Below are 25,227 nucleotides of genomic sequence, written 5' to 3' on the forward strand. Positions count from 1 at the left end.
TTTCATCGTGCAAAGCAACTTGCAGTTCCCTATTTGATAGATCTCCCTCATTCCAAGTGTTAACACTAGCTAATTCTCTGCTTTAGGAAGGAAATCCTGTTTGGGTTTTTTGGGTTTTTTTTGAGGAACCTGCTGGGAAGAGGAATATTTGCTTTTAAAATATTTTTTTCCCCCGTTTCATAAATTGTCTTGAGTTCTCTTCCCAGTGGGCAGCAGGAGGCTGTTTGTGTAAGGGAAGAGGGAAGTTGCTTTGCCATTATTCCCACAAGAGCAGGATTAACAGCACTAATTATGCTAATCACCACACTAACCACGCTTGGAATGCACCTTACTGGCTGGAGAGGCAATGCATTTGGGTACTAATTAACTCCTTTTTCCCTCAATTCCCTTTTATTAGGAGAGCAGGAGGTGCCAAAGAAAAACAGCTGCACATCTTCCAAGCAAAGCCAGTGTTTCCTGAAGGAATTCGAGCGGAGGTGCCTTATGAAGGGCAAACAGTAACATGGCAAACTCAGCCCTTGAGTTACTTGGCTTCTCCCTGAGTTTGCTCGGCCTAATCGGGACGTTAATTGCGACTATCCTGCCGCACTGGTGGCGAACAGCACACGTAGGCACCAATATTATCACAGCTGTGGCCTATATCAAGGGGCTGTGGATGGAGTGTGTCTGGCACAGCACCGGCGTCTACCAGTGCCAGGCTCACCGCTCCCAGCTGGCACTGCCCCCTCACCTCCGAGCTGCCAGGGCCATGATGGTCACCTCCTGTGTGCTCTCTGTGCTGGCAGGTGTGCTCGCAGTCATTGGCATGCAGTGCACGGAGTGTGCCAAGGGGAGTCCTGCCAAAGTCTCCATCGCCGTCTCCGGGGGCGTCGTCTTCATCCTGGCTGGGTTTCTTTGCCTTGTCCCCGTGTCTTGGACCACGAACGATGTCGTGATGGATTTCTACAACCCTGCGCTGCCCAGTGGGATGAAGTACGAGCTAGGGCAAGCTCTTTACCTTGGCTTTGTCTCAGCTTCTCTGTCCATCCTGGGTGGGGCTCTGCTGTGCACGTCTGGCCCATGCTGCGAGGATGAGGCGCCGTACGCGCCTCCACCTGGGAGCATGAGGACTGCCCCCTCCTACAGACCACCAGCTGCCTACAAGGGAAACCATCCTTCCTCCATGACATCTGCTTCCCACAGCGGCTACAGACTGAGCGACTACGTGTGAGTTCCCGCGAATTTGCAGCTGCTCCAGGATTTCTGCGCACGGCAGAAAAGCCAAGCGGAGATAACTCTGAATTTCTAAGGGTTCTGCAACAAAGTTTGCCATTGTGCCTTTCTTCCTTTCTTTCATAAAATCAGAGAATCAACCTGGTTGGAAAAGACCTCCAAGATCATCGAGTCCAACCCTACCGTGGTCACTAGACCATGGCACTAAGTGCCACATCAGTCTCAGCTTGAAAACCTCCAGGGATGGTGAATCCACCACCTCCCTGGGCAGCACATTCCATTCTTTCTGGAGAAGGAAAGGATGTGAACACAAAGCTGCTGGCTGCAAAAAAACCACCTTGGGAAAGGAATATAAAGGAGGCTGTGATATTCCTGAGGCAGCACAAAGCTGTTTCCCTTGAGTTCTGCAGGTAGTTCCAGGGCAGTTTTGCTCACAGTAATGATTTGTTTTGTAGCTCGTGCCCAGCACTGAAGCAGAACTGGCCACAACTTGTTGTTTGAACCGTGTTCCAACAGTTTTGCCTAAAACCTGGGACTTCATGGGAGAGACAGTGATTTTCAGCACTGATTCCCTGCTGGGTTTCTCCTTTCCCTAACTCATGAATGTCTCATTATGACAAGGTATTAATTTTGCTTTGACTTACCTTTCTGTTTGGTTTTTTTATAGCTCCTTGAAATGTGTACTTCAATAGCATTCTGACATGTATTTGACAGGCTGTTCTGGCCAATATTTTAAGTCTTACTACAATGTTTTGACCTTCTCAAAATAAAATTTCAGGGCATTTTTGAAATGCAGCACAAGGGAAATAAACCATCTCAGTGGGTCAGAACTCGGTGTTTTGCAAACGTCAGGGATAGAACTAAACTAGACAGTTGGTGTTAAACATTTGTTTAAAAAATTAAAGGGACAAAATATCAGGATTTGTCACTGAGTAGGTATTTAACTTCTGAGCACATTTAGCATCCTGTGCAATATATGCATTATAGAGATTGGAAAACAGTTTCTAGGATCCTATTCCCAAATCCTACACAATGAAAAGTACTCATTTCTTAAGCTCAGTCCTGCTAATTGTTGCCTGAAGGTTCATTAGAGTTACAAGGATATTTCCATCTCCTCCAGAGGCGTTTGAGGAACTTCCATCCAGCCAAGATTTGGCACACAAGGGAATCTCCATTCCTCTCATGCATTATGACCATTGCCTGACAGGAGTATCAAATCAAAACCTTTCCTTCTGAAATGCTTGCAAAATTCCATCATTCCACAGTGTGTGCAGACAATTAAACATCCAAACAGTGAACAAAAAGCTCAGCCCTCTCCACTTCACCTTACAGTGAAAGTCCCAGGCAACACATACTATATGGTATAAAACCACCACTAAAAAGAAAAGCACACATTCCTGTTAACCTCAGAATGTTTTGGGTCTCCCCAGGGGAAAATATGGAACAACACACTGAAAAAACCCCCAACAATTCCAAGACCTGTGAAGCAACTACTCTTTGGCAAAAAGAGTGTTGGCAATTATCCTATCACCTTGTAGCACCTACAGAGCTTGGAGCTTTCCAGCATTGCCCCTGGTTTCACTCTGAACTTTCCTGTTTGTGGCTGATCACCTTTGCCATTGGTTTCAGGCTGATTGGAATTGTGACAGAGTTTTTCTGCATTGATGGAAGTTAACATCAGAACCAGTTTGGAATAACAAAATGGCATTTCTAAGTGATTTGCTGAGACCAACAGGAATAAAAAGGATCTGGGATGAGGCTTTGGTGGTTCCTGGTGGTGCAGTGACAGGACAAGGGGGAATGGATTTAAGATGGACAAGGATAGGGTTAGATTTGATATTAGGGAGGAATTGCTCCCTGTGAGGTGCTGAGGCACTGGCACAGGTTGCCCAGAGCAGCTGTGGTTGCTCCATCCCTGGGAGTGTTCCAGGCCAGGCTGGAGCAGCCTGGGCTGGTGGGAGGTGTCCCTGCCCAGGGCAAGGGGTGGAACTGGATGATCTTGAAGGTCCTTCCAACCCAAACCATTCCATGATTCTATGATTCTATAACTCTATGATCCCATAAATCTATGATTCCATAACTCTATGATTCCATGACTGATCAATAACAGCTGATCAGAAACTCATGTTTTATTAACTTTATCTATTACATTTGATGTGGAAAGAAATCATTAGAGAAACTTCACTGAGGCAGCAAAAACCTTAATAGCAGAGTCTGAGGTGCAAGGAATGGACAGAAACTGCTTTCACAATGGCTTCTTGTAGAGGATGGACACAAACTGTTCATAGTCCATTACAGATTTTCTGGGATGCCTTTTCAGGACCAAATTTAGCCCAACAAGGTGGTTAATTACATAGGGTTTTCCTGTATTTACATTGCAGTAGATCTCACCAAATGATTAGATATCAACCTGGACAAGGCCCTTGGACAGCCATGAATGCTGGAGCACAAGGCCAAGTGCAGGAAATGGGTTGGTGTGTCATTAGGTGGTGTGTTTGCTACAGGCTGATAAATGAACTCACTTGCCAAGAGGTTTTGTGCTGTGGGAATACCCATGTATAGTGCTATTCTTACTGCACAGAGTCCCAGCCAAGCAGGATGTGTGACAGGAGTAAGAAAGGTTTGCAAAGTCCTGGCAAAAATACCTGGAAGCGCTTGGATGTCAATAAAGAGAGGGAAATGGTTTCTTTCACAGGGGTTTGTGAACAAGTGGATCTTGTTCTTAGCTAAAAGTGGCAGAAATGTCTGGTTTCTTTCTTCCTTTTTCCTTTCCTTTCCTTTCCTTTCCTTTCCTTTCCTTTCCTTTCCTTTCCTTTCCTTTCCTTTCCTTTCCTTTCCTTTCCTTTCCTTTCCTTTCCTTTCCTTTCCTTTCCTTTCCTTTCCTTTCCTTTCCTTTCCTTTCCTTTCCTTTCCTTTCCTTTCCTTTCCTTTCCTTTCCTTTTTCTTCTTTCTTCCATCTTCTTTCTTCTTTCTTCTCCCACCAGCCCAGGCTGCTCCAAGCCCCATCCAACCTGGCCTGGAACACTCCCAGGGATGGAGCAGCCACAGCTGCTCTGGGCAACCTGTGCCAGTGCCTCAGCACCTCACAGGGAGCAATTTCTCCCTAATACCTAACCAAAAGCTCTGTCAGTGTGAAGATGGTTTGTGCCTGGAGGAATGATGGGCAAGGGTAGAGGTTTCTCTTCCTTGGCTGCCTTAACCTGCTGTGCAGGGTGAGAAATATGTCCCTTTCCACTTGTTACCTTAAAAATTTTCCATATAGGCTCAGCCCATGTGTTCTTTTTATCCACATTTCCTATTCTTACCACTAAATGGGTCCTGGTGATCCCCAATTTAATTCAGAGCATCCTCTCCAATTTTTGTGCCCATGACATGTTTAAACATAATGAGGTTTATCCTGCCCAAGCATAAAGCAGAGTAGCTCAACTGAAGTGGTTTTACCCCTTTCTTCACAGTAGATCTAGATGAGGCGTTCCCTTCCCTGAGAAACCTGCAGTGTGTTAGACAGTTCTCCATGAACTCCATTTGAATGGGCTTAAAATGCTCTAAAGAGGAGAAAGGAGGGATATACCTCCCTTCCCTCCCTCCCTTTTTCCTGGGGGAAAAGCTTGTTAATTTTATTTTCTGCTTTAAGCACATGAATTTCATTAGCTCCCACCTAAAAGATCTTTGGTAAGCAAAGTGTTAGCAAGCAGAGTGAATAAAAAGAGTGAATCAATGCTCAGATTTGATCTGTTAAGAGCATATGTATATACTTCAGATCTGTGTGCGGGGGTATAAAATGGTGAAATTCTGGCTTGATTGACTTTCTTGAGGTCAGAATTTCACACATAAGCTTGTTATTCTTGTCAATACTCCCAAATCTATTAGAGAGCTTTTAACTAAAAGGCCTCCAGAGCAAAGAGAATCAAAGTCAGGGGAGTTTTGTCCCCACAGGAGGGACAGCAAGGAAAGGCCACTGGTGGCCATTTCACAAAGTGTTTGGTATTAAGCAGCCATGGGATGTGTGGGGGACTTCTCCCTTCCACTCCAGTCAAGGACACTCCAGTTTAGTTTTAAATTGTCCTAATCACTGGTATTGATCCCCACACCCTAATGGGGGTATGTGCCCTTGAATCCATATGGCTATCACCACTTCCCAAGCAATTCCAGCTCAATTAGGCTGCCTTGCTAATGCATGGGATCTTCATCTCACTGCTCTCAGGGCTGATGTGTGAGGAAAGGCCACACTGCCAGGCAATCCCACACTTGCACTCTGCAGGGAGCTGCCTGTTTGCTTTATCTGGTCACATCTTAGAGGGCTAAGAGCTTGTTCCATGGAAAACAGGGGAGAGAAAAAGTCAAGGAAGTATTAATCAGCCTTGGAAAACAGTTAGAACTCAATTGCTGGTGCAAAGAATTGATGATGCTTTCAGTATTTCGACAACAGGTGGATTTTGAGGCAGATGGGAAGCATTTGGGGTTGTTCAGACTGGAGAAGAGAAGCTATGAGGTGACCTCATTGTGGCCTTCAGTGCCTGAAGGAGCTACAGGAAAGATGGAGAGAGACTATTGACAAGAGATGGAGGGACAGGACACAGGGAATGGCTTTCCACTGTGAGAGTACGGTTAGATGGGATATTCTGCAGTTGGAGAGAAAATAACACTGCAAGGAGAGGATCAGTGTCTGTACAGGCACTGCTCTAGAGGTGTCTGGCAACCTCCTGTCAGGGATCTGTAGAGGGTGATAAGGTCTCCCCTGAGCCTCCTCTTCTCCAGGCTGAGCTCTCCCAGCTCCCTCAACCTCTCCTCATGTGACTTACTCTCTATATTCTTCCCCAGCTTCACCAGGAAACACCCTCTGTGTCCAGGACAGAGGCAGGGATTGAGTCTGTATCCCAGCTCCATGGGCAGCTCCATCCTCCCTGCCAAAGGAAAAGCATATTTCAGAAGAGGATGAGCTGAATTATCTGCTACATCTGATTTAAACTTCACTACATCCATGGGAGCCAACTCCACCTCACGTTTCACCTGAAAGCCAGTGGAAAAAGCCACCTACAGCTCCCTGGAGGTTCATCACAGAATCCCAAAGGATGCAGCCAATAGCTCCTTTCCTAGTTAAACTCGGTCTGAATTGGGTATTAACTACCTGCTGTGTTTGGCAGATCTCTTATTCCTAAAATAAATAACTGTATGAAAAGTTATAAACTCTATATTGGACTTTTTCATTAAAAAGAAAAAAAAATCAAAGCAGTGTCAGGATTTTAGCAGCTTCACTTAGTGCAGTGAATGTGGCTCCCACAGCTGTTCCTGCTGTACTCTGTGCCTCAGCCAAGAGTAGCTGCAGTCCAACATTTCCTTCTTAAGTTATCCCTATCCCAAAGCAAAGCCAAGTGAATGTTGGACAGGACTCACATGCTAGAAATTATGAATGTGCTCTTATTAGAGCAGGTTGCATGTTTTACATTAAATATTCATTCAAATCACAATCCAGCTAAATGTATGTCAGGATGAGAGTTACTTTGGCTAAAGGAACACATTTTTCTTCCAGTCTCCACCAAAACTTACCCATATTTATCACACTGAGGATCTAAGGACATTAATGAAGATCTTGCTTAAACTCAGTTGAGCTCCTTCACTGGTGCCAGATCCTGTTCTCTTGTTTCATAGCTGCACCAGCTCAGAAATTGCTTGGTTCTCACAAGGGAAAAGCCTTTTACAGGTTCCACTGCAGCTCATAAAAAGGAAAAAAGAGAGGTAAAAAAAGGGGGGAAGTAGCGTTTTCTCCTCCTGCCTCTTAAAGTGTGCCTGTGTTGAGTGGAGACCCTCAGAGTGTCTTGTAAAGTGATTTGATTGCATAGTAACACAGACTGGTTTGGGTTGAAATGACCTTAAAGTTCTTGTCCATGGGCAGGGACACCTCCCACCAGCCCAGGCTGCTCCAAGCCCCATCCAACCTGGCCTGGAACACTCCCAGGGATGGAGCAGCCACAGCTGCTCTGGGCAACCTGTGCCAGTGCCTCAGCATCTCACAGGGACCAATTCCTGCCCAATATCCCATCCAACCCTACTCTCAGTCAATGTGAAGCCATTCCCCCTTGTCCTCTCTCTCCAAGCCAAATCATGAAAGATTTCCTCCAAAACCCAAGGAACTTCAGGCAGGATTCCACACCTTGCTCTGAGTTGAACCCCAGAGCTAGTGAGTTACTTAACCTAACAAAGTTAAAGATTAGCAATATTGCCATCATGTGGCTTCTTCCAGCAAAGGCTCAGGCATGGGCCTGAATTTGTTAGCCAGAAAGCAGATTGTACCTGGATTCTGCTCTAAAAACTGAGACAATATTTAGAGTTGTTACTGTTATGGAATATAATTAGCCCTTTGTAGTAATTATTTGTACAGCAAGAACCTGTGCGCAATAGAGAAGGTTATGTCATAGAATCACAGAATTTAGGGACTGGGATGGAGCTTAGAGATGATCCAGCCCCATCCCCTGCCCTGGGCAGGGACACCTCCTCACTAGATAAGGTTGCTCAAGGCTCATCCAGCCTGGCCTTGAACACCACCAGGGTTCGGGCAGCCACAGCCACCCTGGGCAACACGGGCCTCCCTGGGCAATCTGGGCCAGTGTCTCACCACCTGCACAGGAAAAAACTTTTCTAGTATTTTTCTCCTCACTGCTGATTTCAATTCCTTCCCCACCCAACCTGTAGCTGTGCCTGGGATTGCCCTGGCCCAGATGTAGAACCTTGCACATCATTTTGTTGAACTCCACGAGGTTTGCATTGTTCCACCTCTCAAGCCTGTCAAGATCCCTCTGGATGTGCCATCCCTTCCCTCCAGCCCATACCAACCCTTCCACTGTGACTCTTATCCTCACATTTATAGAGCATATCTAAACCCTCACCCCAAAATTAATCCTGAGGTATCCAAGCAGAAACTATCAGTGAAAATCACCTCTTAGTGCAGAAAGCACAAAGGGATAGGACAGAAGGAATGGTTTCCACTGCCAGAGGGCAGGGACAGATGGATATTGGGCAGGAATTGCTCCTTGTGAGGACCTGAGGCATGGGCACAGGCTGCCCAGAGCAGCTGTGGCTGCTCCATCCCTGGGAGGGGTCCCAGCCAATGGCAGGGGATGAGACTGGATGAGCTTGAAGGTCCTTTCCAACTCAAACCAGTCTGGGATTCTATAATTCATCTGGAAAATTTGCTTTCCTACTTCTGGGAAACTGAGAGTGAATAGAAACAATGATGTGTTTACTACCAGCACCTACTCCAGCAGCTAACACATCCCAGGTATTGGCAAAGCTCTCCAGTTTTGCTGGTGGAAGAACACCGGGCACAAAATGCAATTGTTTGACACACACACACTTTCCCACTGAAGAGGACTCAACATTCCAAGGAACAGATTGTATGAAAAATAACTGTTCTCTCTCCACACAATCACTGAGGTTGGAAAAAACCTCCAAGCCCATCAAGTCCAACCTGTGACCCATCACCACCTTGGCAACTAAACCAGGGCACTGAGTGCCAGGTCCAGTGGTTCCTTGGACACCTCCAGGGATGGTGACTCCACCACCTCCCTATTCCTGCCCTGGCTGCTGTAAATTACAGATTGTATCCAGAAAAATATTGCAGCAGCAGAATGTTGTGGGTTATTCCTGCACAATCAACCAAGCAGCACTGATTTTTTTTGCTGCTGGCTCCAGCCATTGCCTCCTTGTAACAACGCATCACACAGCAAAGATGCAGCATTTTTATGGGGTCAAAGTTCAGAATGCTGGAGGACAGAGACAACACATTCTCCTCCTTGTGGAGTAAATCCATACCTTCTTTTCTGCCCTGCTCTTTATTTGTAAGTATATCCAGCTGGTGCGAGCCCAGTGCTGCCAGGAAAAGGGAAAACACAAGCATCCAGAGGCTCCTGCAGCTCCTGGCATGGAGGAGGCAGAACTCAGGGACTGAGTTCACAGTACCATTTCCAACTGGTTCAATTAACCAGGCTGAGATCCCACAGATAGCCACAGCCATTCCCATTTCAGCCTGGCCTGGATCCATTTCCCTTAGCAAACAGCTCTTAAGAATTCCTTGTTTCAGCTTCGCTGAAATCAACCTCCAAAAATCCCTGCCCAGCTTATTTATTTACTTCTGCTGGCTAAATGGGAGAAGTTTGTTCTGAGACATTATTTATATTCACAGTTGATCATCATTGTGCCCAAGGTTCACATCTGAGACACCTGAGGAGGAGAAAGTGGCATTTGGGAAGAACCCACAGAGGAATTTCAGGGAAATAATACCCTCCCAAATTCAGCCTTCCTGGTCAAATTCTTAGCAACAAAAACATTTCAAGTGGGAAATACAAAAGAAAGACCCAAGACACCCACCAAGGCAGGAGCGTGTATCCATGTAGATGTGTATTCCATGCATGGACTGAGCCCAAAGCCAGTTTCATATAACTGGAGCACAAATAAAACCCCAAAATTAAGATTTTTGGGGAGTGAAACACCAATCAGGCCCCATGGAAAAGATGGCAACAGCCTCTCTGTTCCAAGACACAAACAGGTTCTTCTCTCAAAGAGCACCAGGATCAGGTTTTCTCAGACTCTGGACAAGCCCCAGTTTATGAGCAGTTTCCAGACAGAAAGAAATCTGTGAACCTTTTTAATTCTTCATGCTCTAAGAGGCAAAACCTCTCAGGTTCCAGGCCAAGAGGCCTCAGGGCTAGGGGAATAAACAGTCGGATTCCCAGCAATATCCTTTGGCTGGAAGTGGCTCTTGGGCTCAAGGAAAACTGAGGTTGGCAGACATGGAAGGGGAAAACTGAGCTGCTCCCTGTTGGCACATTCCAGCTCTTCTTGCTGGGGTTGGAGCACCTGCAGCTAGACACCAGGGCAGGAGGCACTGGCAGCAGGGAGGATCAACAGGTCACACATGGAAGACCTTTTCCCAACAGAATGAGAGCAGGAGGAGCAGGAAGGCCTTGAGCCTTCAGCACCCACAGCTTATCTCTGTGGCTTTGCCAACTCCCCAGGGGAATGGCATGGAGGCAATGGCATTGTCCCAAAATCCTGCCCTGGAGGGAGAACTGACCTGCTGTGTGGAGCTCTGTGTGGCTAGTCATGGAGGATAATTGGTACCAAATGTGGGAATTTTGCTTCAGAGCTTAGTGGCAGCCTAAAGGCTGAGAGATCTCCCAGGCAGGTCTGTCTGGGATGAAAATCAATAGTTCTTGGTGAATCATAGAATCCAAGAATGTCTCAGGCTGGAAGGGACCTTAAAGATCATCTAGTTCCACCTCTGCCCCAGGCAGGGACACCTCCCACCAGCCCAGGCTGCTCCAAGCCCCATCCAGCCTGGCCTAGAACACTCCCAGGGATGGAGCAGCCACAGCTCCTCTGGGCAACCTGTGCCAGTGCCTCAGCACCTCACAGGGAGCAATTCCTGCCCAGTATCCAATCCAACCCTACTCTATCAGTGTGAAGCCATTCCCACTTGTCATGGCACTCCAGGCCCTTGGAAATTCTCTCTCCATCTCTCTCCATCTTTCCTATAGGCTCCTTCAGGTGTTAGAAGAATGTAATACTCCTGAATGCTCTTTCCTTGGTAGACTCAACAGCAAAATTCATGTCATTCTCTCCACTCAGACTTCCAGGACCTCTGGCTGGTTGCTCCCACCATCCAGTGTCACCTCCATCCAGGACTGTCTAATGACAGGCTGACTCCTTAGAGAGTTTGCAGTACCCAATCCCACCAGAAAATCCTTTGGACATGCTGAGTGGAGCAGGAGAGGCTGTGCAGTGTCTCACCTCTTAACTGAAGTCAGCCTGTTGTGTTTGCCTCCTGGAAAAACTTTCTTCTAGAAGCCTATTTGCAGCTTTTCTTCCTCACCAGGTGGAAAGAAGGCCCCAAAAAAATCTATTTTTAGGGTGAAGAAAAATAAAGATGATGAGAAATATCTTTAAGCAGAGGTAAATTTGGAGCAGAGGTGCTTTTCTGTGGGGAATGCTGTCACCTGCTGGTGAAACTCAGGGGTTTGTGGCAAGAAAAGAGCTTTATCACCTCAGAGGCAAAAAAAACCCACCTCACAGAAAACACAACTAAAATCCAATCTGGAAACACAGCAGGAAACACACAGACAATATTGTTACCTGAAAATCCTCTCTTCCTGGATAACAACAGTTATGGGGCTTATTTTAGGTTATTTGGTAAAAAAGTTCATATAAACACAGGGAATGCAGATACAAAACAGTGAGTCTGTTTTGAACTCAGAGGCAAATCTTGTCAAGAAATGGCTAAATAATGACAAGATATATTAATTTAGGTACCTGGATAGCAGCAAAATTAAAACTAACACCAAGAGCAGAGGAACATGGTGTCTAGTTGTCTTAAAACAAACCATTACTACACACCAGGAAGCTTTTCCCGGAGCAAGATACCCAGGAATCCTCACCCAAAATCTACTTTCCTCAGTGTAACTCCTAAGAAAGCAAACTCTGAGAAAGAAGCTGGAAAAAAATAGCAACAATTTATTTGGAGAGAATGGTGTTTGTTACATAGATTCATATGTATAGGTATTAAAAATGTGTAGAATTGGGACAGAAAGATCATCGGTTAAAAGATCTCTTGGCAAGACAGAGAAAACCATGTGAGACATGGAAGAAAACCAGTCTAGAGAAGGGAAAGGATCACTTGCCTGAAGTTGAACCCCCTGAGATACACAGTCCACATGGATATTTACACTAGCAGCTCTGGGTTTGGTTTTCAGGGCTCTGACCTGTGGGACACTGACTGGTTCCAAATGTGCTGATGAGATAAGGCTTGGACACCCCAAATGAAGAGTTCTGTGGCTTCCCAAGCTTAACAGTCATTTGCTGCCTCTTTTAGGAATGAATTCAATCAGTTTTCTTCTCTTCTTTCTGCTGTGAGATCCTATTGTTGTCTCATCCAAGAGTACAAGCAGGATAGCCCTCAGGATGGGGAAGATCCTTACAGAAGGCTCTGAGATAAACTGTGACCTAAGACAATGACACCTACACCTCATTCCCAGCTGGAATATGAACTCAAGGCCAATTTGAACGATGAACAATTCAACTGGCCAATTAAAAGGAACAGTGAAGTCAAACCTGGACTGAAGAGCATCCCTGGAATAATATATGCAATAAGGTCTATGCAATAGACCTTAGGAAGCAGGTAGAAAAGAACTGGAATAGCACTGGGCATGATCTGCCTTGGAGCAGAGTTAAGGGCTGGGGACAAAACATGGACACACTGTCTAGGAACAGTGTGAGAGCAGTTTTCAGTGCCTTAGTATGGATGTTAGGTGGGAATGGCTCCCTGGAGAAGGAAATTTGGACCACAAAAACAGGAACTGCAATTGTGACTGGCACAGTGTTAAAGAGAGGCATTTAATACAGCAATGATGACACTCAGTCATGGACAAAGGGTAAAATCCAAGTGCTGCATGAATTTAGCCAAGTCACAGTGTGTCAGTATCATTATTATCCAACAATATGTCAAAGCATAAGATATCAAGTCTAGTAATGCATGTTAATTATAAGTACTTGCTTCAGCATAACTCAAGACTCCATAAGCTTTAATTTAGCTATCTCTATCAATTTTGGGGGGAGAAAACCAGTTTTAGGTGTGGCTTTACTTGGTAATTAGATCTTCATATTCATCACCTCAGGTTTAAGTAAGTCTAATGAAGCTTCAGCCTCATCACAGTGGCTGAAAGCAAAGACACAGTTAGTGTGTTGTGGAATTCCAATAGGCTGAATCATGAGGGGAAACTGTGTTTAAAACATCTCAATGCTTCTCACCAGCTACAACTATTCCCATTTTAAAATGTTACTGTTCAAATCAAGTCCATGATGTTGAACAAAATGAAGTGGATGAGCTCAGGACACTGTGGTTGGGCACTGCAGTTCAGTTATTAAATGCCAAATACTCAGGGCAAGGATTAAATGCTAAAAAGAAATCAACTTCTAGAAGTTTACCATTCTCTGAAGGGTATTTTAATGGCTAAGAGAGCTAAGATTTGGAAAAAAAAAAAAAAGAGGGGGGAAATGTCTAATGTCTACACTCAGGTCCTGCTGCCTCAGGAGAATCTCCTGCCTGTGTTTCTCCTTTAAACACAGAAACCAAGCAACTAAGAACTCTCTTCTGCTCTTCCGTGCTGAAAACAGGTCTCCAAAGGGTTTCTTCCTTTTGCTTTCTTGTTCCTTGCAGCTGCAAGTTGCCATTTCTGTTTCCATCAGCTCAGCCCTGGTGTGTGTTGGCCATTCAGAGCACATCAGCCTCTGCTCCAGAGGTACTGGGGAGCACAATTTCACCCACTGCTGAACAAGATGCTGGAATGAAACTATTTCCACTCAGTTTTTAGGTCTTAAGCCACATCAAACCTTATGAATGCTTTCTGTTCTTCTGGCCAGACAAATTACTGGAAGACATAATGCTCTGTAAACATGAACTGAGGGGCTTTGATGGAGACTCACAGGTCACTGTGTGGCTTTTAGCACTCTGATTTCCTTAAGCTGTGGCATTCCTTGAGGAGTTCTGTCTTCAGGGAGTAGAAATGCACTTAGAAGTCACTTCAGACTTCAGCCTGTGAAGAGTTTGCTAAAAGCTTGTTTGAATCACTGCTGGTTTGATCTCCAGATGCAGAAAGAGACATTTCCTCAGTTCTAGGACGTTTTGGTGCTGGAGGATTTTGGAGACTCTCATCAGATGGTAAAGGCCTCTCTGCAATAAGCACACAGCAAATCATTTTAGAGCAGCAAATCCAGATGAAGGTGGTTTATTGGTTTGCTGAATTCACAAACAATTCAGCACTCACCAAAAAAGCTCTAAGCTTGGTGTGAGAGAGTCCAAAAAGTGAAACAATGACATGCTGGGAGTAAAACAGGTCTTTAAAACCCAAGTGTAGGACCTGGAGAACATCACATCCAGTGATTTACTCTTCTTGGATTCGGTTTCAGCTATTTCACCCATTGCTATAAAACCTGCAGTGACATGTAAGTCACATAAGCAGCTGCCCAAGAGCCACCACAGTGAGAACACAGCATGTTGCCAAAAGCACCTTTCAAACACATCGAGATAAAGAAAAAGCTTTAAAATTTACAACTAAGCCTAGGGTTTTTTTGAAATGTAAGGAAAAAAACTGCTTGGCAAAGGACTTGGCTGGGTATGAAGAGCCACAAAAGCCTTACCCTGTTCCTGTTCTGAGGCAGGAGGGGCAGGAGCTGTGTCTGCAGATGCAAATGTTGGTGTGTCTGGCTTCAAGGAAATCAAGTTTACTCTCCTTTAAAAGAGCACAAACAGTTTAATTTGCTTTGAAGATATCATTTCCACAAGCATTTTATTATTAAATTCATACAGAATCAGTTAACTGTAGAGGTACTTTAGGTATATTTTACTATGGATTTTGCCTTCTTGTTATATGTTGAATGAAGCAATTTTTTAGCAGTTTAAATACCACTATCACAGAATCATAGAATCACCCAGGTTGGAAAAGACCTCCAAGCTCATTAAGTCCAACCCTACCGTGGTCACTAGACCATGGCACTAAGTGCCACATCCAGTCTCAGCTTGAAAACCTCCAGGGATGATGAATCCACCACCTCCCTGGGCAGCACATTCCAATGCCTGAGCACTCTCTCTGTAAAAATCTCTTCCTAATATCCAACCTAAACCTCCCCTGGCAGAGCTTGAGTCTGTGCCCTCTTGTCCTGCTGCTGGTTGCCTGGGAGAAGAGACCAACCCCCACCTGACTCCAACCTCCTGTCAGGGAGTTGCAGAGGGTGAGAAGGTCTCCCCTGAGCCTCCTCTTCTCCAGGCTGAACACCCCCAGCTCCCTCAGCCTCTCCTCATGGCACTTGTGCTCCAGTCCCTTCACCAGCCTCGCTGCTCTTCTCTGGACCTGCTCCAGCACCTCAATGTCCCTCTCCTCTAGAAAGTACTTTTGCTTGTGCTATATGTGGCACAAAGCTGATATTCACCTTCAGAGCACAGTCCTTTGGCTGAGATCTCTATTCCTTAGCCCTGCCCGTGGTAGCACCTTAGACTCAGGAACTCTCATGAACTCTCTGCCCACTGAAATCCACTAATAATGACAGTAAACCTATTTCCTTCTGCTAAATCTCTTCCGGATGGCACTTGGAAATTCAGCACAGAAGTGGCAGAGGATTGAGGCATAAGTCAAAAAGACCTACAAGGAGCTCAGGTATCAACTGCAGGTTGGTTGACAATCATAGAATCATGGAATGGGTTGGGTTGGAAGGGACCTTAAAGCTCATCTGGTCCATCCCCCTGCCATGGGCAGAGACACCTTCCACTAGACCATCCAAAATCCAACTCCTGGCCCAAGACACACACCTATTGCTGCCCTCTAGGCACGGCTAAAGGTCAAGTGAGCTTTGCTACTACCTCACACTTCAGGCAGAAACATAAAATCTGTACATTTAGGGTTCAGGAGAGACTCTGAACAAAAATTTCCATGTCAAGACAGCCCCCATCAAGGCCCAGAGCTGGGAATTCCTGTGTAAACCTCAACCTTTCAATGCAGCACAAGCACAGCTTGTCTTGGCCTATGTGTTTATGACTGGAAACAGCAATATAAATCTCACCTTGGAGTCTTGAAACAGCCTTGTAAAGTGGTGAGAGTAATCCTCCTGGGCTGGTTTGCTTTAGAGCTCTGGTTGCCTGCCTGGCTCATTTTCCTCTCCTCTGAGGATGAGACTGGAATATTTTTGATGCCAACAGGTGTGGAAGGCAAGTCCTTCCCAGAAGCAATGGGAGTTCTGGGCTGGTGGGTGGCAGTGCTGGGATCGGTGACCCTGCTGGGAGGAGTCCCCTCTGGCAGCCTGGAGCTTGGGGGTGTGACTTTGTGGGACTGGTTCTTCTTCACCTTCTTCTCTGTTGCACCACAAGTCCTGACACTGATCTGGGGCTGCTCCTTCAGTGGGATTCCCAGTTCATCCCTCTCAAAGGTGACGAACGAGCAGTATCCATCCGTGGAGGAAATGGCAAGGAAGGATCCATCACTGGACCTATTGGCAGTTGGTTTTCCATTAAAATTGAAGGCCAGAACTTCTCTTCAACCCACACCTCCCTTTTATAACGCTGTACTTACCTTTTCCTTTCCCTCCTCCCATCCCCAAGTCCATGTGTACATTGAACCCTTGTGCACATATCCTGATTGAGTTCCATTTCCACCCCCAGTTCTGACTCCACACCTCAGATTCCATGTTGGGAGTCACATAAACCACTCTGTCCCACACCTGAAGAACCACCAAGCAGGACTGTACCATTTTGAACAGAAACCTGAACTCAGTTGACTTCCAAAACCTTCACACAACTTCATTCCTCCCAGCTACAGTGCCTGAACAATGAGGATGTTTCATGGGCACTCAAAATATTAACTGCCATTACATTTCCATCTGTTTGGTCCCAGGGAGTTTGCACTTTTTTCCCCCAACTGATAGAGAACTAAAATCCTCTGTTTACAGGGCAAAAAAAATCAGACACAGTGACGACACATGTCACAAATGAAACAAACCACAGCAAGACCAAAATGCTGCACAGAACTTGGGACATATAAAAAGGATGTTTTCTCCCCTCACAAGAAAAAATAAATCTTAATACAGCAATGACTTACCAGGAAATGTCACTGAGGGTGTGATAATGGATGTTAGACACATAACCAAAGGGGAAACTCTGCTCAGTGTCATAGAAGAGCACAGAATCTTCTGAGGCAACAGCAAACACCAAGCGATAGGGAAGGTTAAACAGAGCAGGAGGTGATTTGGGACTGAGTTCATCTGGAAAGCAAAGAAATGAGCACACTGAGAATTCTCTCTTGCATTCACTTGTTCCACTCCCTGCCATGGGCAGGGACACCTTCCACTAACCCAGGTTGCTCCAAGCCCCATCTTGTCTTAAGAGAGAGAAATTGGCAGGTTTCTCCCTTTGGATTGCTATAATTTTGTTAAGTTTGTCCTTTCTTTTCCAGCTGAATTTTTTCTAGGAACTTCAGTATTAAAACCTCCCTGTAGAGGAGCTACAGAGACCAACAGCAGACACTCATCTCCTTCCCTTTGCAACACACCATTACAATGGATGACCATGGAAATACATCAAGTAACCTCTAAACCCTCTAAGGAAAGGAGCAAAGCTCTGTCTTTGTACCAGAGGAACATCACTCTTGTCAAAGTATAAACACTCCTGGACCCACTGGGCTCACACTAAGGTTGGATTTCAATCCCCAGGAAAGTTCTTGTGCAGCTTCATACCATTTCCCCACCTCAGAGTTCCTGTTCTGGCCAGTAACACCAGCACTGCTTCAGGTTGGGCTTCCTTGAATAAACACCAATGGTTGTTGCAAGCTAGACCAACACTCTGCTGCTCCTGTGATGTGGTTAGGTGAGACTAACAGCAAATATTTCACTGTATTGCTTCTTTAGTGCTAAACCAAGTGATTTTCTTTTAGCACAAAATGGTTAATAGGGCAAGAAAAAATACCCAACTGTATTTTCTGTAGCCTGAGGGGCCAAGTAAGAACATTTACTCACTATATCAAAAGCTACTCATGAGGTACTTGAGGTGAATTCAGGGTCTTAGAACCAGGAAAGAGCTTCTAAGATGTGGTACAACACTACCCTAATGGATGGGGCATAAAACAGTAAACAGCCACGTTGGCTTTCCCACGTATTTGCTAGAAGTTGATCCTCCCTGGAGGACTTGAAGTACCTTTATTCAATGCTCCTCTCAGCTCAAAGTAGACAGGGCAGCAGCGAACAGCAAGAGTTCCCTTCCCAGGACATGGCAGGTGCCCCACAGGCCTTTCACAGGGAATCAGAAAACAAAAGCTTCACTATCTCAACTTGCTTAAAAATAAACTCATATTTGTACCTTATTTCCACTCTACCTTTTAAGGTTGTTTCTGGAGAAAACATAGGTGGTGTTCGTAACGTTTTCGCCCGACTCCACACAACCAGCTGCAAAAACAAAGGTTACAGCATTACTCATCCCCTCAGGAAGGTCCTGAGCACACAATTTAGGTCGATAAACATCCAACTTCTTGGGAATTAGGCTTGTCCACTCGGGCAACCCAACTTGAAAAGGTGTCCCAAATATTTATGTAGTCTGTGCTTCCCCCTCAGAGCTGCTGTTTGATGTTGTCAGACAGCTCTAAAGCAGTGCCTGTACAGCACTGATCCCCTCCTTGCAGTGTTGTCTGGGGGCAGAATGTCCTCAAGAAAGGACACAAAGAGACACGAGTCAGAAGAAACCACTTGTTGTCCTTCATTTCTATTTCTGCTCTTGCAATTTATGTGGCTCTGGTCATAAAAAAATGCCATCAAGAGCATTTTCATCCCAGCAGAAAGTTGATGTTATGGACTGCTGATGGAAGAGTATTGTGGAGTCTTGATTTGCTTCAGGTGGGAGAATGAGGAACGGCAGAATTAGGCCCAATCAGCTTCTCTGAGCTGTTTGAAAGGAATATTGAGGCACATTCCAACCAGAACACACTAGAAAGGCTGAGGGAGCTGGTGGGGCTCAGCCGGGGGAACAGGAGGTTCAGGGGAGACCTTCTCACTCTACAACTCCCTGAAAGGAGGTTGTGGTGAGGTGAGGGTTGGTCTCTGCTGTCAGGGAACAAGGGACAGAACAAGAGGAAACACCTCAAGCTGTGCCAGGGAAGGTTCAGGCTGGCCATCAGGAGGAATTTCTCCATGGAAAGGACTGTCAGGCACTGGAATGTGCTGCCCAGGGAGGTGGTGGAGTCACCATCCCTGGAGGAGTTCTAGGCACGACTGAACATGGCACTTAGTGCTCTGGTCTAGCTGACAAGGTGGTGATGGGTCACAGGTTGGACTTGATCTCAGAGGTCTTTTCCAGGCTGAACGATGCTGTGATACAACCCAAGTGACAGTCCACGCTCCCACACCTGGGGTGAGCAGATAGGAGCCATCAGGAGTGAAGCTGAGCCGGCGGAAGAAGGACTTCATGCTGTCATCATGAAACATCCGATAGCTCTTCACCTGCAACATGGACAACAGCACTGTGTCAAGGGCCAGGGGCATTCCAGGGAGAGAAAACACCCAGTGGTTCAATCCAACCTGATGGAACTTGGAAGAGATCAATGTTTGACAAACCTTGGGCTCCTTCAAACTCACATTGTGCTCTAAATTCTTCACAGCTAAGAAAAACAGCCCTTGATCCTTCTTCAGCTGTTAATCAAAACACTCCCAAGTTACACCAGTAATCAAAACTGGCAATAACCTGGAGAGCAGCATAATTTAACAGCCAGCAGAAAAGCCTGTCCTCAGGCACTTCATCTGAACTCTGGTGTTAGAGGGTGAAAGAGAACTTCTCTCCTGGCAAACTGCCTGTTCTCCAGTCCCCATAAAACTGCTACAAATGCTTTCCTCAAGAAAGAAAAGGCATGAAGAGAAGGATTAAGGTTATAGCCAGCCTGGAGGTGTGATTTTATTCTCACTCAGACCTGGCTGGGAGGAGAAAAGCTCTTTGTTTTCCTTCTTAGGGTTAGAATTTCCTCTATTTTCCCTATTTTTCTTAAAAATCAGATTATCTTTGTGAAAATTTCAGGCTGGCTTTAAAATATTATGGAACTTGCACATGTTATTGCTATGTCACATCCATTAATAACTTCACAGCTACTGGCAGCCACGACTGAGGTTTTCCTGTTAAGAACTCACCATGGATACTAATTTTTCCACACTATTTTTGACATTTACAGCCAAAGGCTTTGAGGCAGCGCATGAGGGATGTGGTTTAGGAGTGGTGATGATGGTGGTGCAGAGGTGATGGTGGGACTGGATGAGCTTGAAGGTCTCTTCCAGCCTTGATGATTCTGAGATATTATAAACTACCTGAACAGAAAATACCTGCCCCTTTGGTTTCACAGAAAACTCGTGTGAAATAATTCCCAGGACATTTTTCAGCTTCATTTGCAGCAGAAAAACTTACCTCTCCTTCAGGCCCTGATCCAGAAGGCATCTTGGTGACATTGAATGCGACTCGCTTGGTTTGGGTGTTGTACACCCGCAGGATCCTACGAGGTGGAGAGCACAGTTAGATGTCATGGAATCACACACTGGTTTGGGTTGAAGGGACCTCAGAGATCATCTCATCCCACCCTGCCATGGACAGGGACACCTCCCACCAGCCCAGGCTGCTCCAAGCCCCATCCAACCTGGCCTGGAACACTCCCAGGGATGGAGCAGCCACAGCTGCTCTGGGCAACCTGTGCCTCAGCACCTCACAGGGAGCAATTCCTGCCCAGTATCCCAATATCCAGTCCTGGCCCAGACCCCACTGAGCTGATGCCACTCACTAACCTGGCAAACAGCATCTGAGGGGTGGGAGACTTCCCCTCTTCAGCTTAGTCCATACCCTCACTTACTTACTCCAGGAACAACTTGTTCATCATGCCATGACCTGTGTTCCACTGCTTCTCTGGGTGACAGAGGCACCCAAACCTCACAGAAATGGTTAGCAAAGACAGGATTGGGGTGACCTACTCACCCTCAGCTTACTGCAAACCTGAAATCAAAGCTCCTTTGCCATTCTGACAGCAGTTTTGGCTGCAGTGGTGCCAGATGACACACATTTATGAGGCAGCTCTGAGCACCACAGGCCTTCAACAGCTTAAACTCACTCAAAGCTCTGACCAGGACCAAGTTTATGAAGTGTGTGCTAAGCTTGGCCAATGACATCACTGACAAAACCAGTGGGGGTGGAGGAGTAAGTGGGCAAAGAAAGAGATCAGTGGAAAAATATTCTGCATGGTACTTCACCTTTTATGCCTTTCTGTAACCTACAAGGAACAATCTGAACAAAACTAAAAGAAAACTCATGTTTCTCTGGTAAACTTCCTTTTAACTCAGCCTCAAGTAAGAATATGAAGGTAAAACACTTAGTCCAACTCACCTGTCACAGCTCAGAGTGGCAATGTACTGGCCCAGAGGGTCCCAGGCAACTCCTTGGACATAACTCTTGTGTTCATTAAATATGGAAACCTTCTGGCCTGAAATGACAAATAGTTTTCAGCTCCTCAGTTCCAATGTGGCTTGAAACATTTCTTCATTGCAGAAATAAATCAAAAAAAACCACTTCAGGACATGGAGAAACAACTGTTTAAGTGTAAAAGTGTTAATGTGGTGAGAAGAAGAGCAGAAATAGTTGGGGTTTAAGTGCCAGTTTAAGGCTTGTTCCCTACAAACTCAAATCAGCAAAGGTTCTCTGACCTCACTGATGTCCCACAGGTGAATGTCTCAGAGCCAAAGCCTCTGATGAGGTAAAGCAACAAAGAATTCTCAGAGAATGCTCTGGAATTACAGGTGACAGGTAGGAATTTTCCTATCTTTTTTTCCTATCACATGTTGCTTTCTTACACAGAAACACTCTGACAAGTTTCCAAGACAATAAATAGCTCTCCAAAAGGATGACACAGGTAAGAGTTGAGGCCATGCTGGAGGACACCAAAAGTCCCTCTGGGCACTGCTCTGACCCTGAAAATGGCCTGAGAAAGAGTGAAACAGCAGAGCAAACACATGATGATGTTTCTATAGGACAGTCTGGACCTCAAGGACTTCCAACCCTCAGTCCCACTGCAGTGTGATGAGATTGAACACAAGAGTTTTACCTTATGGAGCTTAGAAAACAGTCACAGCTTGCAGATCAGAGCCTGGATCCTATACCTGCTTCCCATTTTTAACCTAATCATGGGATTACTGACTGGTTTGGGCTGGAAGAACCTTAAAGATCATCTAGTTCCACCCCCTGCCATGAGCAAGGACACTTTCCACTAGCCCAGGCTGCTCCAAGCCTCATCCAACCTGCAAGTGAACATTTCCAGGGATGCCTCCAGTGAGACATTTACTATCTCCAGGCCTGGAGATGCAAAGGATAAATGTAGCACTTACCTTTATTGACATCCCACATGATAGCTGTGTTATCCACAGAGGCAGATGCCATGTAATTTCCATCTGAGGTCCAACAAATATCATACACATCTTCTAAGTGGCCTCTAGAAGCCAAGAGAGAAGGCAATGATTGATTGGAAAAATTAACAGCTACATGAGCTTTATGCACATCAATATCAAGAGGCAAATAAAGTACCACTGAGGTCAAGTGAACAGTAAGTCTTGCAGGTTTTTGACAAATCTTCCATGTGCAGAAGGTGGTAGAACATTAAAGAACCACCCAGAGGTCTCATCAAACCCAGTTTTCATAGCTTGTTGTGTGAGGACTTATCTCCCTCCTTTTTCTGAGCCCCCTTCATTAATAACATACACTGAAGATTGCATCAGGTGATAAAAGCCACTGGGGAACCAAAACCACTGAAAAGACAAACCAACTCATGAAATATTAAGCTACCTTAAAGTTTTAATTACTGCCCAGTTCTCCTTGTTGAGCTGAGCTTCATCTTCATCCTGAAAAACCAACGGCTCCAGCTCTTTACTGTCATTCAGCTTCCACAACAAAATAACAGCATCTGGGGGAGAAACCAGATGAAGCTTCTTACTTTGCCTCCCACTGTTTGGGTCATGCATTTCATGTAGTTCAGCATCACAACCAGCTCTCCCGAGGCCCAGAGAAGCAGCTCTCACCATCTCCTCCCGACGCCAGGATCTCACCGCTCGGGGAGAAGCGCACAACGTTCACGGCCTTGGTGTGCCGAGCCAGGTTGGACAGGAACTCCACGATGGCCTTGCCATCTGGGCCTTTTGCCACCTTCCAGATCTGGTTAGGACAGCATGACAGAGAGTTTGCAAGAACAAGGTGGAATATCACAGAATCAGCAAGGCTGGATGAGACCTTCGAGATTATCCAGTCCCACCAGCACTACCATCATCGCCCCCATACCATGTCCCCAAGGGTCACATCCAGATGTCACTGGGACACTCCCAGAGACAGTGACTCCACCACCTCCCTGGGCAGCTCATTCCAAGGCCTCAACACTCTGGCAGGGAACAATTGTTTCTAATATCTAATTTGAACCTCCTCTGGTAGGTTTGTGGGTAGGAATTTGTAATGACATTGCAGGATTTTTTTCAGCCAGGTTAATTGCATGAGTATTTCCAGGAAATTAATAAGACAAACCCCAACCAAACATTTAACATCATTCTCTCTCCATTCATCAACAACCTTCAGCTTCAAACGTGTTGAGCAAACCTGGGAACACAGGGATTTAGCAGCATGGGATAATGATAATGTATTAACACACATCTTTTGTGTCACAGATAATTGACTGTTTTCTAGCCCTAAAATATGTATTAAAAAATCCCTCAAATATATATATATCAACAGGGAAGAAATGAGGAAGTGAAAAGTTTTGGCTGGAGTGACTGGAATAAAACAATTTCAGAGACTTTTTACAAGGGCCTGGAATGACAGGACAAGGGAGAATGCCCTTAAGGTGAAAGAGAAGAGGGTTAGATTAGATATTGGGCAGGAATTCCTCCCTGTGAAGTGCTGAGACCTTCCAGGATCTGAAGGAACTACAGGAGAGATGGAGAGATTATTGACAAGGGCCTGGAGTGACAGGACACGAGGGAATGGCTTCCCACTGACAGAGTGTAGGGTTGGATGGGATATTGGGCAGGAGTTGGTCCCTGTGAGGTGCTGAGGCACTGGCATAGGTTGCCCAGAGCAGCTGTGGCTGCTCCATCCCTGGGATGTTCCAGGCCTGGCTGGATGGGGCTTGGAGCAGCCTGGGCTGGTGGGAGGTGTCCCTGCCCAGGGCAGAGGTGGGATGGGATGAGCTTTAATGTCCCTTCAACCCAAACCTTCTGTGATCCTGTAAACAGCTACACCCTAAATCATCCTCCACAGTGTCATGCACAGCCAACACCCCAATATTCTGCCCCAAACCACCCAGGCTGCACTGACCCTCACAGCTGTGTCCACCCCTGCTGAGGCCAAGCGGTTGATCCTCCCATCAGCTCCATGCTGGAAGTCCAAGCTGTAAACAGGCTCCTTGTTGTGCCACACTATCTCACAGGTGATGACTTTCATGTCTGCTGGGGAAAACAGAGCAAACCCCACATCAGTTCTTGTTCATCACAGCCCAGGTGACCACACTAGGTGTGGATTTGGCAGGCACAGGTCCCTGCAGGGAGGGACAGGATGGGGCGAGGGAGTCCATTCTCCAGTTGTGATTTATTATGGCTCAATGTGCTGGTCAGGGAGTGCAAGAGAAGTCTTTAAAGAAGGGTTTAAAGGCATAAGTAAGAACGGTAGAAACAAGGGTAGAAAAGCATGAGTAATAAAGGTAATAAGGGTACAAAAGCTTAGGTGAGAACGGTTAAAAAAGGGCATAAAAGCTTAAGTAGGAAGGCTTAAAAAAGGTATAAAAGCCCAAGTGAGAAGGGTTAAAAAAGGGCCTAAAAGCCCAAGTGAGAAGGGTTAAAAAAAGGCCTAAAAGCATAAGTAGGGTTAAAAAAGGGCCTAAAAGCATAAGTGAGAGGGGTTAAAAAAGGGTATTAAAGCCTAAGTGAGAAGGGTTAAAAAAGGGCCTAAAAGCCCAAGAGAGAAGAGTTAAAAAAAGGTATGAAAGCATACGTAGGAAGGGTGTAAAAGAGTAAGTAAGAAGGGTACAAAGAAGGCTAGGAAAGCATAAATAGAAGTGTTAAAGAAGCGTGTAAAAGCCTAAGAAGAGTATAAATAAGGGTGTAAATAAGGTTATAAATAAGGGTATAAAAGCATTTGTAAGGAGGGTATAAAGGACATAAAAGCCTAAGCAAAAAAAGTATAAACAAAGTAGAAAAGCCTAAGTAAGAAGTGCATAAAGAAGGGTATCAAGACCATAAAAGCTTAAGCAGGAAAGGGATAAAGGCACAAATAAGGCTGCAAAAGCCGAGCCACAGCACAGGGGCAAGTTCATCCTTGGCCCTGATGACCTGGGAGCTCCCCCAGCCCTGCCCACCCCGCGAGCGCCCGAGAGCGGCGGAGCGCGCACCGGGACAACGACAACGACAAGGGCACCGCCACACGGAGCCAGCGGCACC

At 45.8% G+C, this 25,227-nt stretch overlaps 2 protein-coding genes across 2 annotated transcripts; one reads left to right on the plus strand and one right to left on the minus strand.

Annotated features, from left to right (window-relative positions):
• The first annotated feature begins 502 nt into the window (after positions 1–502).
• Positions 503–1,210, plus strand: CLDN14 (claudin 14). The gene has a single exon (XM_009083084.1). The coding sequence runs from the start codon at positions 503–505 to the stop codon at positions 1,208–1,210; it is 708 nt and encodes a 235-aa protein (XP_009081332.1).
• Positions 1,211–13,784: 12,574 nt separating this feature from the next.
• CHAF1B (chromatin assembly factor 1, subunit B (p60)) lies at positions 13,785–24,241 on the minus strand. The gene is made up of 13 exons (XM_009083085.1): positions 24,110–24,241; positions 22,828–22,960; positions 22,595–22,712; positions 22,141–22,244; positions 21,146–21,242; positions 20,183–20,267; positions 19,140–19,233; positions 18,117–18,186; positions 17,939–18,030; positions 16,848–17,010; positions 15,817–16,239; positions 14,401–14,492; positions 13,785–13,933 (listed from the first exon to the last, which is right to left on the minus strand). The coding sequence occupies exons 1-13, from the start codon at positions 24,233–24,235 to the stop codon at positions 13,785–13,787; spliced, it is 1,746 nt and encodes a 581-aa protein (XP_009081333.1). The 5' UTR covers positions 24,236–24,241.
• Positions 24,242–25,227: the final 986 nt, after the last annotated feature.

Source organism: Acanthisitta chloris, unplaced genomic scaffold (genome assembly GCF_000695815.1).
Source record: "Acanthisitta chloris isolate BGI_N310 unplaced genomic scaffold, ASM69581v1 scaffold17209, whole genome shotgun sequence".
NCBI classification, from domain to species: Eukaryota; Metazoa; Chordata; class Aves; order Passeriformes; family Acanthisittidae; genus Acanthisitta; species Acanthisitta chloris.

Coding starts and splice junctions, on each gene's coding strand:
- CLDN14 (XM_009083084.1), top strand. CDS start 503: ATGGCAAACTCAGCCCTTGAGTTACTTGGCTTCTCCCTGAGTTTGCTC.
- CHAF1B (XM_009083085.1), bottom strand. CDS start 24,235: ATGAAAGTCATCACCTGTGAGATAGTGTGGCACAACAAGGAGCCTGTT. Junction 21,243..22,140: donor CATGTGGGATGTCAATAAAG/GTAAGTGCTACA, acceptor TTGTCATTTCAG/GCCAGAAGGTTTCCATATTT. Junction 18,031..18,116: donor TCCAGAAACAACCTTAAAAG/GTAGAGTGGAAA, acceptor TCCCTGTGAAAG/GCCTGTGGGGCACCTGCCAT.